At 40.0% G+C, this 17,470-nt stretch overlaps 1 protein-coding gene across 2 annotated transcripts in view; it reads left to right on the top strand.

Moving 5' to 3' along the window:
- Nucleotides 1-17,470, top strand: part of DENND5B (DENN domain containing 5B) — a 221,890-nt gene that overhangs the window by 157,263 nt on the left and 47,157 nt on the right. For both annotated transcript variants that reach the window (XM_055573205.1, XM_055573197.1), the window contains one exon: nt 16,503-16,596. In XM_055573205.1, the coding sequence (XP_055429180.1) occupies nt 16,503-16,596 (94 nt within the window). The remainder of the gene's footprint in view (nt 1-16,502; nt 16,597-17,470) is intronic.

Below are 17,470 nucleotides of genomic sequence, written 5' to 3'. Positions count from 1 at the left end.
TATAGAGCTTCTCCATTTTTGGCTGCAAAGAATATAATCAATCTGATTTCAGTGTTGACCATCTGGTGATGTCCATGTATAGAGTCTTCTCTTGTGTTGTTGGAAGAGGGTGTTTGCTATGACCAATGCGTTCTCTTGGCAAAACTCTATTAGCCTTTGCCCTGCTTCATTCCATATTCCAAAGCCAAATTTGCCTATTACTTCAGGTGTTTCTTGACTTCCTACTTTTGCATTCCAGTCCCCTATAATGAAAAGAACATCTTTTTGGGGTGTTAGTTCTAAAAGGTAGGTTTTCTTAGAACTGTTCAACTTCAACTTCTTCAGCATTACTGGTTGGGGCATAGGCTTGGATTACTGTGATATTGGATGGTTTGCCTTGGAAATGAACAGAGATCATTCGGTCATTTTTGAGATTGCATCCAAGTACTGCGTTTCAGACTCTCTTGTTGACTATGATGGCTACTCCGTTTCTTCTAAGGGATTCCTGCCCACAGTAGTAGATATAATGGTCATCTGAGTTAAATTCACCCATTCCAGTCCATTTTAGTTCACTGATTCCTAGAATGTCAACATTCACTCTTGCCATCTCCTGTTTGACCACTTCCAATTTGCCTTGATTCATGGACCTAACATTCCAGGTTCCTATGCAATATTGCTCTTTACAGTATCGAACCTTCCTTCTATCACCAGTCACATCCACAACTGGGTATTGCTTTGGCTCCATCCCTTCATTCTTTCTGGAGTTATTTCTCCACTGATCTCCAGTAGCATATTGGGCCCCTAGTGACCTGGGGAGTTCCTTTTTCAGTATCCTGTCATTTTGCCCTTTCATACTGTTCATGGGGTTCTCAAGGCAAGAATACTGAAGTGGTTTGCCATTCCCTTCAGTGGACCACATTCTGTCAGACCTCTCCACCATGACCTGTCCATCTTGGGTGGCCCCACATGGCATGGCTTAGTTTTATTGAGTTAGACAAGGCCGTGGTCCATGTGATCAGATTGGCTAGTTTTCTGTGATTATGGTTTCAGTGTGTCTATCCTCTGATGCCCTCTCGCAACACCTACCATCTTACTCGGGTTTCTCTTACCTTTGACGAATGGTATCTCCTCATGGCCGCCCCTCCTGACCTTGAATGTGGAGTAGCTCCTCCTGGCCCTCCCGTGCCCATGCAGCCGCTGCTCCTTGGATGTGTGGTTGCTCCTCTCAATCTTTAATCCAATTTTCTGTTGATGGGTGGAGCTGTGTTCCCTCCCTGCTATTTACCTGGGGCCAAACTGTGGTGGAGGTAATGAAGATAATGGTGGCCTCCTTCAAAAGATCCCATGCATGTACTGCTACACTCGGTACCCCCAACCCTGCAGCAGGCCACTACTGACCCACGCCTCTGCTGGAGACTCCTGGAAACTCCCAGGCAAGTCTGGGTCAGTCTCTTGTGGGGTCACTGCTCCTTTCTTCTGGGTCCTGGTGCACACAAGGTTCCGTTTGTTCCATCCAAGAGTCTGTTTCCCAGTCCTGTGTAAGTTCTGGCAGCTCTGTTAGGGTTAGGCAACTTCCTCCAAGAGGGCTTATGCATACCCAGGGCCTCTGGGTGCTTATGCTGCACCCAGAGGCCCTGCCCCTGCGGCAGTCCACTGCAGACCCATACCTCCACAGGAACACTCAAACAGTTCTTTCTCGGTCTCTGTGGGGTTTGTAGGTCCTGGTATGCACACAGTTTGTTTGAGCCCTCTGAGCATTTCTGGCGGGAATGGGGTTTGATTCTAAACTCAAATTCGCCCCTCCTAGCGTCTTGCTAGGGCTTCACTTTTGCCCTTGGACATGGGGTATCTCCTCGCAGCCACTCCACCGCTGCACAACCACCACTCCAGCACCTACTGTCTTGCTGGGGCTTCTCTGACCTTGAACGTGGGGTACCTCCTCACAGCCATTCCAGTGCCACACCAAAGCAAAAACAATAGCCAGTTGTGGATGTGATTGGTGATAGAAGCAAAGTCCAATGCTGTAAAGAGCAGTATTGCATAGGAACCTGGAATGTTAGGTCGGTGAATCAAGGCAAATTGGAAGTGGTCAAACAGAAGATTGCAAGAGTAAACATCAACATTTTAGGAAACAGCGAACTAAAATGGACTGGAATGGGTGAATTTAACTCAGATGACCATTATATCTACTACTGTGGGCAGGAATCCCTTACAAGTAGGCAATAGCCATCATAGTCAACAAAAGAGTCTGAAATGCAGTACTTGGATGCAATCTCAAAAATGACAGAATGATCTCTGTTCGTTTCCCAGGCAAACCATTCAATATCACAATAATCCAAGTCTTTCCCCTGACCAGTAATGCTGAAGAAGCTGAAGTTAAATGGTTCTGTGAAGACCTACAAGACCTTTTAGAACACCCAAAAAAGATGTCCTTTTCATTATAGGGGATGGGAATGCAAAAGTAGAAAGTCAAGAATCACCTGGAGTAGCAGGCTAATTTGACCTTGGTGTACAGAATGAAGTAGGGCAAAGGCTAATAAGTTTTGCCAAGCCTTTGACTATGTGGATCAAAACAAACTCTGGAAAATTCTGAAAGAGATGGGAATACCAGACCACCTGACCTGCCTCTTGAGAAACCTATATGTGGGTCAGGAAGCAACAGTTAGAACCAGACATGGAATAGCAGACTGGTTCCAAATAGGGAAAGGCGTATGTCAAGGCTGTATATTGTCACCCTGCTTATTTAACTTATATGCAGAATACATCATGAGAAACACTGGGCTGGATGAAGCACAAATTGGAATTAAGATTGCCGAAGATTGCCGGGAGAAATATCAATAACCTCAGATATGCAGATGACACCAGCCATATGGCAGGAAATGAAGAACTAAAGAGCCTCTTGATGAAAGTGTAAGAGGAGAGTGAAAAAGTTGGCTTAAAACTCAACATACAGAAAGCTAAGATCATGGCATCTGGGCCCATCACTTCACGGGAAATAGATGGGAAAACAATGGAAAGAGTGAGAGACTTTATTTTGGGGGGCCCCAAAATCACTGTAGATGGTGACTGCAGCCATGAAATTAAAAGACGCTTGTTCCTTGGAAATAAAGTTATGGCCAACCTAGACAGCATATTCAAAAGCAGAGACATTACTTTGCCATCAAAGGTCCATCTAGTCAAAGCTATGGTTTTTCCAGTAGTCATGTATGGACGTGAGAGTTGGACTATAAAGAAAGCTGAGCTTCAAAGAATTAATGCTTTTGAACTGTGGTGTTGAAGAAGACTCTTGCGAGTCCCTTGAACTACAAGGAGATCCAACCAGTCCATCCTAAAGGAAATCAGTCCTGAATATTCATTGGAAGTACTGATGCTGAAGTTGAAACTCCAATTCTTTGGCCAGCTGATGGGAAGAACTGACTCATTTGAAAAGACTCCGATGCTGGGAAAGATTGAAGGCAGGGAGGAAGAGAAGGGGACGAAAGAGGATGAGATGGTTGGATGGCATCACTGACTCAGCGGACATGAGTTTGAGTAAACTTTGGGAGTTGGTGATGGCCCGGAGGCCTGGTGTGCTGCAGTTCATGGGGTCTCAAAGAGTCAGACACCATTGAGTGACCAAACTGAACTGAACTGAACTGTAGCCCACCAGGCTCCTCTGTCCATGGGATTTCCTAGGCAAGAATGCTGGTGGGTAGCCATTTCCTTTTCTAAGGGATCTCCCCAGACCAGGGAGCAAACCTGAATCTTCTGCTTTGGCAGGAGGTGAATACAGATGTGTAATAAAGGAGTATTTTATAAGAAGAGAACTCAAAGACTAGTAATGGGGAATATGTTAAGTTGGAAAGAAGGTTTTGAATTGGAAATTGGAAATTTTGAAATTTAGTTCATTCCTGACCACTTAAAATGCTTGGACATTTGGAATCATTTGCCTCTTTTCTGATCTGAAAACACACTAACATTCTATAACATCTGTGATTTTCTTAAAGACGCTCAGAGAAGAAAAGGGAAAAGCCAAGCAGTGGCAAAGAAATGGTAAAAGACTGATGGAGATTGGGTGCACAAAATGGAGTGGCATTGAGCCACCAGAATTGTCAGAAGGCAGGTAGAGAATCATTTGAATTTGGGTAAACTCCAGGAGTTGGTGATGGACAGGGAGGCCTGTGCTGCAGTTCAAGGGGTCGCAAAGAGTCGGACACAACTAAGCAGCTGAACTGAAAAGAATAAAACATGTGGAATTATGCCTTTTAACCTAAGTGACCTAAGCTAAATATTGATAATATTATGCAAGTTCTTGAAAAAGGGCTAAAAAATGTGATGTTTCTATCTTCCAGATGAGCTGCTAAGCTATTTGTTGTAGAAGTTTTGGTACTTACCTTTTTATTTCCCACGATGCTTGTCATGATTTTATTGTCAGGAAAAAAAAATGAAACTTTGTAAATTATCATATGTGACAATAATGCTTGGTTTAATTTACTGAATACTATCTAAGCTAACCAGTCCATTCTGAAGGAGATCAGCCCTGGGATTTCTTTGGAAGGAATGATGCTAAAGCTGAAACTCCAGTACTTTGGCCACGTCATGCAAAGAGTTGACTCATTGGAAAAGACTCTGATGCTGGGAGGGATTGGGGGCAGGAGGAGAAGGGGACGACAGAGGATGAGATGGCTGGATGGCATCACTGACTCGATGGACGTGAGTCTGAGTGAACTCCGGGAGTTGGTGAGGGACAGGGAGGCCTGGCGTGCTGCGATTCATGGGGTCGCAAAGAGTCGGACACGACTGAGCGACTGATCTGATCTGATCTGATCTAAGCTAAGTATTGTGCTGTTGGAGTTTCTTGGGGTGCATATATGTGATAATATTTGTAGATTCTTGTGTTTGTATAGTTACTGTCCTATTTTTTTTGTCCTATTTTTAATAACCTGAAGGGAATAAAATCCTTACCATTTTCTCAGCTAGAAGTGTTCTGTTAAATATGTATCTGAAATGTGTCAAATTATTGATTCATTTAGGTTTACATGTGAGAAAACTATGGTGATAGCAAACACACGAAAGGACGCAAGAGGGTGTATATGAATTAAGAAAGACTTCTCTGGTGAAAGGAAAAGTCACTCAGTCGTCTCCAACTCTTTGCGACCCCATGGACTATTCAGTCCATGCAGTTCTCCAGGCCAGAATACTGGAGTGGGTAGCCTTTCTCCTCTCCAGGGGATCTTCCCAACCCATAGATTGAACCCAGGTCTCCCACATTGTAGGCAGATTCTTTACCGGCTGAGCCACAAGGGAAGCCCAAGAATACTGGAGTGGGTAGCCTATCCCTTCTCCAGCGGATCTTCCCAACCCAGGAATCAAACCAGAGTCTCCTGCATTGCAGGCAGATTCTTTACCAACTGAACTACCAGGGAAGCCCCATCAGTAAAGAATCCACCTGCTGATATAGGAGACAAAAGTTCCATCCCTGGGTCGGGAATATCCCCGAGAGTAGGAAATGGCAATCCTCTCCAGTATTCTTGTCTAGGAAAATCCCATGGACAGAGGATCCTGGCAGGCTAAGTCCATGGGATTGCAGAGTCAGACGCAGGAACTTTGCCAGGGGTCCAGTAGTTAAGACTCTGTCTTCCAATGCAAAGAATCAGACACAACTTAGTGACTAAGCAACAACAACAATGAATTAAGGAAAACAGTCACAATACTGTATATAGCGCCATTTCCTTTGCTTTCGGAGTATAGTACAGGCATACCTCAGGGATACTGTGATTTTGGTTCCCGATTACCACAGTAAAGTGAATATCACAATAAAGCAAGAAGTTTTCGGTTTGCCAGTGCATATATTTACACTATGCTGTTGTCTATTAAGTGTGCAATAGCATTATGTCTAAAAAAAAATACAGTTACCTTAATTTAAAATACTTTATTGCTAAAAAATGCTAAGGATCCTCTGACAGCACAGGTTGCCACTAACTTTCAATTTGTATAAAATGCAGTATCTTCGAAGTGCAATGAAATGAGGTATGCTTGTATTTATTATTATAAATATCCACCTCCTTTCAGATCTCAGTCAAAATATTTGGAAATTTTCATCATTGCTTTACTTAATTATCCTTCCTTGTAGCCCCCCCCCCCTTTTTTTCCTGCTTTCAAAAGCAGTGCCTCTGCTGCCAGTGGAGCCTTCTCCATGCCAAGAGAGTGTTAGTTGTGGAGATACTGCTGATAATAGCTAGTATTATTAAGCTGGCCTGCACTAGCTTCTTTGCTGACTGCATTAAGTATATTAGTTCTTTGATCCTTATATAAGCATATCCCTACATATAAACCTATATTGTTTTACCCATTTTATGATGGAGGCTCAGAGATGATCAACAGCTTGCTTTAGGATCACACAGCTAGGAAGTGGTGAAACTAGGATTCAAACTTAGGTCTACTAATTCAGAGCCCAAGCACTTAACCATTGTACTATATATACCTGGCTCTGTCACTCTAATACAAAGGTGATGTGTGCCTTTTGTTGCTATTGAGCTGGATGTTTTACTTTGGTAGCCCCCTAAGAAATTTTGAATAACCTAAAATACTGAATATAAGAGAGTTCACCAACAGCCTGTCATACCAATCTGATGAGGTCTTTCAGAATGAAAGAACTCTCAGATGCCTCACCCCTGCCTCACCCTGGGCTCTGTGAAGAGGGTTGGACCCAAAAGAAGATAAGATAATACCCTGGGAAGCAAGGTACATTCTCAGGTGCCATCTTGCCTCATGAAGAGTTTCATGAACCAAAGATTGAGATCAAAGAGCCCAACCCTGAAACAGTGTCATCATTACCTGTTGGTAAGTGTACAAGCTTGGATTAGTAGCAGAGTTAGGATTAAAACCCGGGTTTCCTTATTTCTCGGAGAAGGCAATGGCACCCCACTCCAGTACTCTTGCCTGGAAAATCCCATGGGCGGAGGAACCTGGTAGGCTGCAGTCCATGGGGTCACGAAGAGTCAGACACGACTGAGCAACTTCACTTTCACTTTTCACTTTCACGCATTGGAGAAGGAAATGGCAACCCACTCCAGTGTTCTTGCCTGAGAATCCCAGGGTTGGGGGAGCCTGGTGGGCTGCCGTCTATGGGGTCGCACAGAGTCGGACACGACTGAAGTGACTTAGCTTGGCAGTTCCTTATTTCTGGCACCATGTTCATGATGTCTAATTCATAAGGACTGTGGAAAGGTGTGGAAAGTCTTCAGTACCGGCATTCTTTTACATATTTGGAAAAAGAATACTATGCAGTAAAGTGAACTGTGGATTTTTAAAAGGCTTTATTTGATTGAACTCTCTTATTTAAGTAGGTTGCTTCAACTCTAATGAAGACAGTGAAAGAGGATGAATCACTAGAAAGGTGGAAAAGTTATATGTTCAGGATGAAATCTTCCTTTCCTGTAGAAATGCAAGTGTTTATACTAAAGTCTTGGGGAGGAAGGTTGCAGAGAGAATTAATACGCTGCTTATGAGATGGAAGTAAATAGCTAATGACTGAAAATTTTACTCACTTACTTACCTTAGTTAATTTGTAGAGTTTTACCCTCCAGTGAAGAGCTATCCTTGCTTTTATAAACACTGAACTTGAAATGCACTAAGAGATGTTGACCATTATGGGGATTCAGACTTTCCAGATGATTGTACTAGAAACAGTGTTTTATTTTTCACAAGTGGATGACTAAGTCATCAGTTCATTCATTTTCTCTCATGTTTATAAATTATCCTAATTTTTTGAATCAGTTTAACATGGGCAGACACTTAATTTAAATGGTTTTTATTTCCTTTTGATAGCATTAGAGTGCTCATTCATTCATTTGGAAAATATTTATGGAACCCATACTATATATGACACTGTCCTGTTCATTGGGAGTTTAACAATGAACAAAATAACAAAAATCCCTGCTTTCAGCATGAGAAAGCAAACAAGGAACTTATTAATATATAAAATAAATAATCTATCAGAAAGTGATAAGGTTTGTGAAGAAAAATAAAGTAGGGAAAGGAAGCAAGGAGTGCTTAGGAGGCAAGATTTCAGGTTTAAAATCTTCCTGCCATATTTTATTGCTTTTAATCTTACATATAATCTCAAATTTTCCATTTCCACACAGAGCATCAAGAATTACATTTTTAGCTGAGTTGTAGTCTGAAAACATTACCTTTTCACCTAGATTGTAGTCTGACTGAAAGAGAATAGATCTCAGAATTGGTTACAGGGTAAAGGGATATTATAACCATGACTATGCAAATGATTGATCAACTGTTAGAAACTCATATGCTACTTACAAAACAAAAACAAATAAGCAGTCTTTAGTATTTCAGCAAATGTACTCTTCTTTGGTAAAATTATACTTAATAAATGAGGTTTAATAATGTAAAGAAAAATGATTTAACAAGATGAGGAATGTGTGGACTTCATAGTAACTTTTTAAGCAGATGCCCATTTCCCTGTTTGGAAAATAAAATTAAACTGGGCATTTTGTCTCAAAGAATGAGATGCTAGTTATATCCTGAAAGTTAATATTTATCCTTGTCTTTTGTGCTTTTCCATTTTGCCTACCAGGAGAAATGTTCAGCCATGTGTATTTTGCTCCTTCCTTTATTCATTATATAAGTTCATTAGCTGGTGTTTATAATCCACCTCATATTTTTACTGTTTAGTAATCCTAATTTTTTAATATGAGCAAATTTTAGTATTTGTTTGTTGACAAACAGGGTTTGTTGTTTTCTTTTTGGCTACAAGGCTGTTTCCAAGGCTTCCAGGTCTTTATATATTGTGTTACTTATATTTTACCCTTCCTCTTTATTTACTATATAAATTCATCAGCTAGTATTTATATTTTGCTTCCGAGTTCTTAAAAAAAAATTTCATGACACTTGTTGAAGAGGGTTCCTTTATTTAAGGTATAGAGACCACTGCAGTGGAGTCTTGCAGTGGAGAGGGAGATTAGAGGCTTCTCTGAATATTGCATGGACACGTGGGAATTTATCACCAAGGAGCAGAGTGGAGATCAGTGAGTAGGAAGTTACCAAGAGGGAACATCAGGGGTAAAGGGGGATTCTGAGTGAGCTGACCTAATAGGATTCTTGCTGAAGACAGACCTGAGTGATTAGACATCACCTGGGGGATGGTGGAGAATTCAGAACTTGATCGGATGTCCAGAATGATCATATAATGAGAGGGAAAATGGTTTATGCTAAGCTGACTTAGCAAGTTTCTTACTAAAACTGAATTTTACAAAGAAATCCATAGATAGGCTTAGGAGAAGTTCCAGGGGTCTGACTAAAGTTTTATGAAGCAGAGAATCGATTTTTCAGTGTCTTGATAGGATTTTTTTTCTGAATCTTCCTTTTCAATATCCTTTTTACAGTCTTATACAGTCTTACGTTGATCTTTTGCTTTAGGGACATTTCCAAGGATTCTACTTCAAAGATCTGTCACTAGCTCTTTGCATTTTTTTCTCAGTATAAGCCTATTCTTTAAAAAAAAAAAAAAAAAAAACTATTTTAAGAGGGGCTACTTTACTTTGCTACCATTTTTATCATAATTATTCAGTGTTCCTCTAAATAGCAGGCTGAAATGAGATGATTCATCAGTTTGAAACCAAAGGCATGCATAAATTATTTAAAGAGCAACAAAAGAAGCAGCACTCTGATTTTAAGCTTTTTGTAAATTGGATACTATATTAATAATACATTTTAAATCATCAGTTGTCGGTCATGCAGTGTGACTTGATGGATGGCAAAAGTATAAATTCACTTCTTGTGTATAGCTCTGTGCTCTCAGGGATATATCAAGAGTAAATAGTTCTAGAATAGTGCAATGAATGCAGTCATGGGCATGATAAACCAAGAGCTTAGAAATCTTTTAAAATAATTTGATATATGAAGAAAACATAGAACACTATTTGACATAAATTGTAGCAGTATTTTTTTGGATCTGTCTCCTAAAGGAAATAAAAGCAAAAATAAATAAATGAGACCTAATTAGACTTAAAATTTTTGCATAGCAAAGGGAGCCATCAAGAAAACCAAAAGACAGCCTACTGAATGGGAGAAAATATTTCCAAATGATATGACTGATAAGGGATTAATATCCAGCATAAATAAATGGCTCATCCAACTCAACATCAAAAAAAACAATTAAAAATGAGCAGAAAGTCTGGATAGAAATTTTTGCAAAGAAGACATACACAAATGGCCAACAGGCACAGGAAAAGATGCTCAACATCATTAATCATCAGAGAAGTGTAAGTTAAGACCCCAGTGAAATAACACCTCATGCGAATGTCACTCGGTCATATCCAACTCTTGTGACCCTATGGACTACAGCCCACCAGGCTTCTCTGTTCATGGGGATTCTGCAGGCAAGAATACTGGAGTGGGTTGCCATGCCTCCCTCCAGGGGTTCCTCCCAACCCAGGTCTCCTGAACTACAGGCGGATTCTTTACCATCTGAGCCAGCAGGGAAGCCCAAGAACTGGAGTAGGTAGCCTATCCCTTCTCCAAGGTATCTTCCCAACGCAGGAATTGAACCAGGATCTCCTGCCAGGGTCTCCGGCATTGCAGGTGGACTTCATCAGCTGAGCTACCAGGGAAGCCCCAAATATCACCTCACACTCGTCAAAATGGCTGTCATCAAAAAGACCACAAATAACAAATGTTGGTGAGTAAATGGAGAAAAGAGAACCCTTGTACACTGTTGGTGGGAATGTAAATCAGGGAGGTCACTATGGAAAACAGTATGGGTGTTTCTCTAAAAACTAAAAGCTATTTTATAGTTCTATTGCCATATTTTATAGTAGTTCTATTTCTGGATATTTATCTGAAAAAAAAAAAAAAAACAGAAAAGGCTAATTGGAAAAGATACATACACCCCGGTGTCCATAGAAGCATTATTTATAATTGCCAAGATATGGAAGCACCCTCAACGTCCTTCAATAGATGAATGGATAGAGAAGATGCAGTATCTGTACATATACACAATGGAGTAATACTCAGCCATAAAAAAAGAATAAAATTTTGTCATCTGCAACAACACGGATGAACTTGAAATCAGTACAAGAAATAAGTCAGAGAAAGACAAATACTGTATGGTATTACTTATATGTGAAATCTAAAAAGTAAGACAAATTAGTGAACATAAAACAGAAACAGATTCACAGATACAGAGAACAAACTAGTGATTATCAGTGGGGAGAGGGAAGGGGAGGAAGAGACAAGAAAGGGGTAGGAGATTAAGAAGTACAAACTACTATCTTTGAAATAAATATACTACAAGGATATAGAAGAATGTAGGGAAAACCACTCGGCCATTCAGGTATGACCGAAATCAAATCCCTTATAATTATACAGTGGAAATGACAAATAGATTGAAGGGATTAGATCTAATAGAGTGCCTGAAGACCTATGGACAGAAATTCGTTACATCGTATAGGAGGCAGTGAACAAAACCACCCCCAAGAGAAAGAAATGCAAAAACGCAAAGTGGTTGTCTGAGGAGGCCTTACGAATAGCTGAGAAAAGAAGAGAAGCAAAAGGCAAATGAGAAAAGGAAAGATATACTCATCTGAATGCAGAGTTCCAGAGAATAGCAGGGAGAGGTAAGAAAGCCTTTTTAAGTGAACAATGCAAAGAAATAGAGGGAAACGATAGTGGGAAAGACTAGAGATCTCTTCAAGAAAATTAGAGATACCAAGAGAACATTTCATGCAAAGATAGGCACAATAAAGGACAGAAATGGTATGGACCTAACAGAAGATACTAAGAAGAGATGTCAAGAATACACAGAAGAACTGTACAAAAAAGATCTTCTTGACCCAGATAACCATGATGGTGTGATCAGTCACATAGAGCCAGACATCCTGGAATGTGAAGTCAAGTGGGCCTTAGGAAGTATCACTATGAACAAAGTTAGTGAAGGTAATGGAATTTCAGCCGAGCTATTTCAAATCCTAAAAGACGGTCCTGTGAAAGTGCTACACTCAATATGCCAGCAAATTGGAAAACAGCAGTGGCCACAGGACTGGAAAAGGTCAGTTTTCATTTCAGTCCCAATGAAAACTGCCAGAAGGGCAATGCCAAAGAACATTAAAATTACCGCACAGTTGTACTCAAAATTGTACCGCACAATTGAATTCAAAATTATACCGCACAGTTTTACATGCTTGCAAAATAATGCTAAAAGTCCTTCAAGCTAGGCTTCAACAGTATGTGAACTTCCAGATGTACAAGCTGGGTTTACAAAAGGTAGAAGAACCAGAGATCATATTGCCAACATCCATTAAATCATAGAAAAAGCTAGAGAATTTCAGAAAAATATATGCTTCATTTTCTACACTAAAGCCTTTGACTGTGTAGATCAGAACAAACTGTGGAAAATTCTTCAAGAAATGAAAATACCAGACCACCTTCAATGGACTGGTCCAAATAGTACGTCAAGGCTATATATTGTCACCATGCTTATTTAACTTATATGCAGAGTACATCATGTGAAATGCTGGACTGGATGAAGCACAAGCTGGAATCAAGACTTCCAGGAGAAATATCAATAACCTCATATATGCAGATGACACCACCCTTATGGCAGAAAGCAAAGAGGAACTAAAGAGCCTCTTAATGAAGGTGAAAGAGAGTAAAAAAGCTGGCTTAAAACTCAGCATTCAAAAAAACAAAAAGATCATGGCATCCAGTTCCATCACTTCATGGCAAATAGATGGGGAAACAATGGAAACAGTGACAGATTTTATTTTCTTAGACTCCAAAATCACTGCAGGTGGTAACTGCAGCCATGAAATTAAAGGATACTTGCTCCTTGAAAGAAAAGCAGTGACAAACCTAGACAGTATTTTAAAAAGCAGAGATATTACTTTGCCTACAAAGGTCTGTATATTTAATGCTATGGTTTTTCCAGTAGTCATGTATGGATGTAAGAGTTGGACAATAAAAAAGGTTGAGTGCTGAAGAATTGATGCCTTCAAATTGTGGGAAAAACTCTTGAGAGTCCCTTGGACAGCAGGGAGATCAAACCAGTCCATCCTAAAGGAAATCAACCCTGAATATTCATTGGAAGGACTGATGCTAAAGCTGACGGTCCAGTACTCTGGCTACCTCATGCAAAGAGCTGACTCATTGGAGAAGACCCTGATGCTGGGAAAGATTGAAGGCAGGAGGAGAAGGGGACAACAGAGGACAAGATGGTTGGCTGCATCACTGACTAAATGACATGAGTTTGAGCAAGCTCCAGGAGATAGAGAAGGACAGGGAATCCTGGCGGGCTACAGTCCATGGAGTTGCAAAGAGTCTGACACTACTGAGCTACTGAACAACAAAAACAACAAGGATATATCGTACAGCACAAGAAATGCAGCCAATACTTGATAATAACTATAAATTAGATATAACAAAAAAACTGTGAATACTTTGTTGTATACTGAAACTTAAATTGTATATCAGCTATACTTCAATTAAAAATTAATTGAAAATAAAAAGAAAACCACTTAAAATGCCATCACCATGAAATGTTAACTTTTGGTATTATGTCTTTCCATTGCACGGATCCTGATATGTGTGCATGTCCATACTTATTTTGTTAATTAGAAAATTTCTTACATGTATCCAGCTTTTTCATTCACTCTTGTATCATGACCACTGTCCCATATTATTGATATTCCTGAAAGTGAAAGTCTTAGTCACTCAGTCGCGTCCAACTCTTTGCGACCCCATGGACAGTAGCCCACCAGGCTCCTCTATCAGTGGCATTTTCCGGCCAAGAATACTGGAGTGGGTAGCCATTCCCTTCTCCAGGGGATCTTCCCTACCCAGGAGTCAAACCCAGGTCTCCTGCATTGGAGGCAGATTCTTCACCATCTGAGCCACCCTGGAAGCCCCATTGATATTTCTGGTAACTTAATTTTTTAAATGACTATATGGTCTTTCATTATATCACCCCCTACTGTTGAACATTTAGGTTGCATTGAGCCATGAAATTAAGATGCTTGCTCCTTGGAAGAAAAGCTTTGACCAAGTTAGACAGTATATTAAAAAGCAGAGACTTTGCTGACAAAGACCCTGTCTAGTCAATGCTGTGGTTTTTCCAGTAGTCATGTATAGATGTGAGAGTTGGACTATAAAGAAAGCTGAACACCGAAGAATTGATGCTTTTGAACTGTGGTGTTAGAGAAGACTCCTGAGAGTGTCTTGGACTGCAAGGAGATCCAAGCAATCAATCCTAAAGGAAATCAGGCCTGAATATTCATTGGAAGGGCTGATGCTGAAGCCGAAATTCCAATAGTTTGCCCACCTGATGCAAACAAAGAACTGACTCATTGGAAAAGACCCTGAACCTGAGAAAGATTGAAGGCAGGAGGAGAAAGGGATGACAGAGGATGAGATGGTTGGATGGCATCACTGACTCGATGGACATGAGTTTGAGCAATGTCCAAGAGTTGATGGACAGGGAATCCTGGTGTGCTGCAGCCCATGGGGTTGCAAAGAGTTGTACACAACTGAGCAACTGAACTGAACTGAACATGTTTACTTGATTCTGAGTAACTGTTGATTGTAAGATCTGCTATTAATTCAAAAGCTTTTTGGAAAAATTATACTTTAAACTTGTATATGACATAGAAGATTCATCCTAGTTTCAGAAACATTTAAAAGCCAAAATGTGAGTCTTGTGTGTGTAGTCACTCAGTCATGTCCAACTCTTTGCTGCCTTTTGGACCGTAGCCTGCCAGGCTCCTTTGTCCATGGGATTCTCCAGGCAAGAATATTGGAGTGGGTTGCCATTCCTTTCTCCAGGGTATCTTCCCAACCCAGGAATTAAACCCTCATCGCCTGTGTTTCCTGCATTACAGGCAGATTCTTTATCCACTGAGCCATTGGGGAAGCCCCAGGTGTGAGTGACTAACTCATTCAAAATGTGAGTCTTAGAATAAAGGAAACTTAGAATTCATTATTGCATGTATGCTGTGATGAACATCTGTAAACCTAAATATTAGACTGTCTCTGATTACATTTATTTAGGGTGTATTTATAGAAGGAATAGGTGATGTAGTTGACTCTGCAGATAAATGGCTTACAGACATGACATCGACCCTTCAAGCATTTATAGCAGAGAGGATTGTATAGAAAATAGACTTAAGTTATTATAAAACACTGTGATAAATACTGTAATTGGAGAGTATGAGAGGGATAGCTAATTTAAATTTGGAGGAATTATAGAACACTTTCTATGTAGCACCTAAAGCTGTCTGAGAGATGAATAGAAGTTGGAAGAAAACTTCATCTTCCAAGGCTCAAATGTGAGAGATCTTACCCCATTGGGATCACTGAGGTATTTGAAGACAGCTGGAGGTTTAAGGTAGAGAGAAGGATCAGCAGAAACTGTAAGTAAGCTAAAAATTGAATTACAGCCATTGGATTGGCAGTTAGGGCTATAAATGGCTTCATCAAGATCATTTTCAGGGAAAGAATCTGATTTGAGATGAACAACAGATCCAAAGATAATTAAGCAGAGGCCTTACATGTAAACTTTTCTTAAGAATGTTTACATGAAAGAGCAAAGAAACAGATTGAAATGTAGTGTCAGAGAGACCAGTATACTTGTAAGCTGAAAGGCAATACTCATTTGAGAGAAAAAAAATTGGAGATACGGCACACGAGATTTCTAATAGAGAAAATTGGAGTAGGCAAGAGAGGACTGGTCAGGGATGAAGTTTCAAGCTGTGGCCAATATATATTACACTTTGGAATTAGAAGAAAGATGAGTGGGGGTTGGGTCTGTATGTGTGTATCAGTCAAGTAGAGAGCAGCAGGAGGGAGGCAAGGCTGGGTCATCAAGTTGAGTAGAGGCACTTGAGGATAAAGGGAAAGGTTTGGTAACAGTCTTGAAGAGAAATGGGGGAACTTGATAAAGGGCAGCAGTTTCAGTGATTCTTGGTAGTCATGAGGGAAATCAAGAACTAATCTATTAATACATGGATATGATAAAGGAAAGTGCTGCAGTGGTCTCTATCCAGGCTTGGGACTCTGTTGGGCAGGTAGGTGGAAAGGAGAGAATCATTACAGACACTGTACATTTTTTAACCTCAGTTTGAAAGAAGCATTGATTGTGGTGAGGGTTGCACCTCTCTATGAATATGCTAAAAACCACTGAATTGGATACTTTAAATGGATGAATTATATGATATCTCCTGGAGAAGGAAATGGCAATACTTCTGTATTCTTGCTTTGAAAAATTTCCATTGTCAGGGGAGCCTGGCAGGCTATAGTCCATGGGGTTGTAAAGAGCTGGCCATGACTGAGCAACTGAGCCAGTATCTGGTATCTAAATTACATCTCAATAAAGCTGGTATATACTTGTTTAAAAAGAATCTATTGAAAAATAAGTATTGCTGGTCTTTAGTTTTCAACCGTACATCCTTTCTATTTTAAAGACATGTGAGATCACATTTTATTTTTTCGTTTGATTGTTTGTTTTAACCTACCCCCTTCTATTCTTTCAGTCGCTGGGTAAGTCGGAGTGCCACTGCACAGCGCAGGAAAGACCGCCTTCGCCAGCATTCCGACCACGTTGGGCTGGACAACGACTTGAGGGAGGTATGTGTGTTGCCTTCCTGGGATGCTTTGATGCAGGAACTGTAAGCTAGGCTTACTTAGTCCAGCAGGTATCATTGCGTAGGTTCTCTTGCATTCTTCTAAAAAAAAATAATTGTTCAATTTATGTTTTAAAATAGTAATTCTCTTATACTGACTGACATAGCTGAAACACCTTTTTTTTTTCCATTTTGTAATTTTTATATATCTAAAATAAGGCTGTAAAACAGGTCTCCCTCTGGACCACATCAAGTAAAGGCTGAGCTTAAGATAAAGTTTTGGTCAGTATATCTCCTGCAGGGGGAAAAAGGTATAAGAAGCATAGACTTTCTAAGTTTCAAGCATAATTTAAACTTAGTAAATATATATTTGCCTGTGATTTGTCCTTGGCTTGTTGACACCATTTTTAGGAGTGTTTTAAAATTACTGTAAATTAATATCCTTATGCTTTATTTGTACTATTTGAAAATAAAACTAATTATACATTTGAATAATGATAGGTAATTTTTTTCTCCCTCTTTTTTAATTTTTTCTTGTGATCAAAAAAATGCAATTATCTGTTAACTCTTTTCTAAACTCAAATGGGTTAAAAAAAAAGCAGAAAACATCATTCTGAATATATATATTGCTTTTTGTTGATTTGTTCATACATACATGGTTTTAAACATTTTCTTAAGAACTGAAACATAGCCTGTCTACTGCTTTTCGTTGTGCTACTGTATTTCTCTCCCTTCCCTTCTGCTGTGACTTTATCATATGCATGCTTGTTTTGCTTGTCTCTTTCTCCCATCCTTTTCTTTTTTGCTTTTCTGTCATATGCACTTCTCCATCCTCATAGCCTTCCAGGGAACTTGTGGTCTGTCAGAACTCCATGGCA

This window comes from Bubalus kerabau, chromosome 1 (genome assembly GCF_029407905.1).
Source record: "Bubalus kerabau isolate K-KA32 ecotype Philippines breed swamp buffalo chromosome 1, PCC_UOA_SB_1v2, whole genome shotgun sequence".
NCBI classification, from domain to species: Eukaryota; Metazoa; Chordata; class Mammalia; order Artiodactyla; family Bovidae; genus Bubalus; species Bubalus kerabau.
The sequence above is the reverse complement of the archived record's forward strand: the minus strand, read 5'-3'. Positions and strand labels throughout refer to the sequence as shown.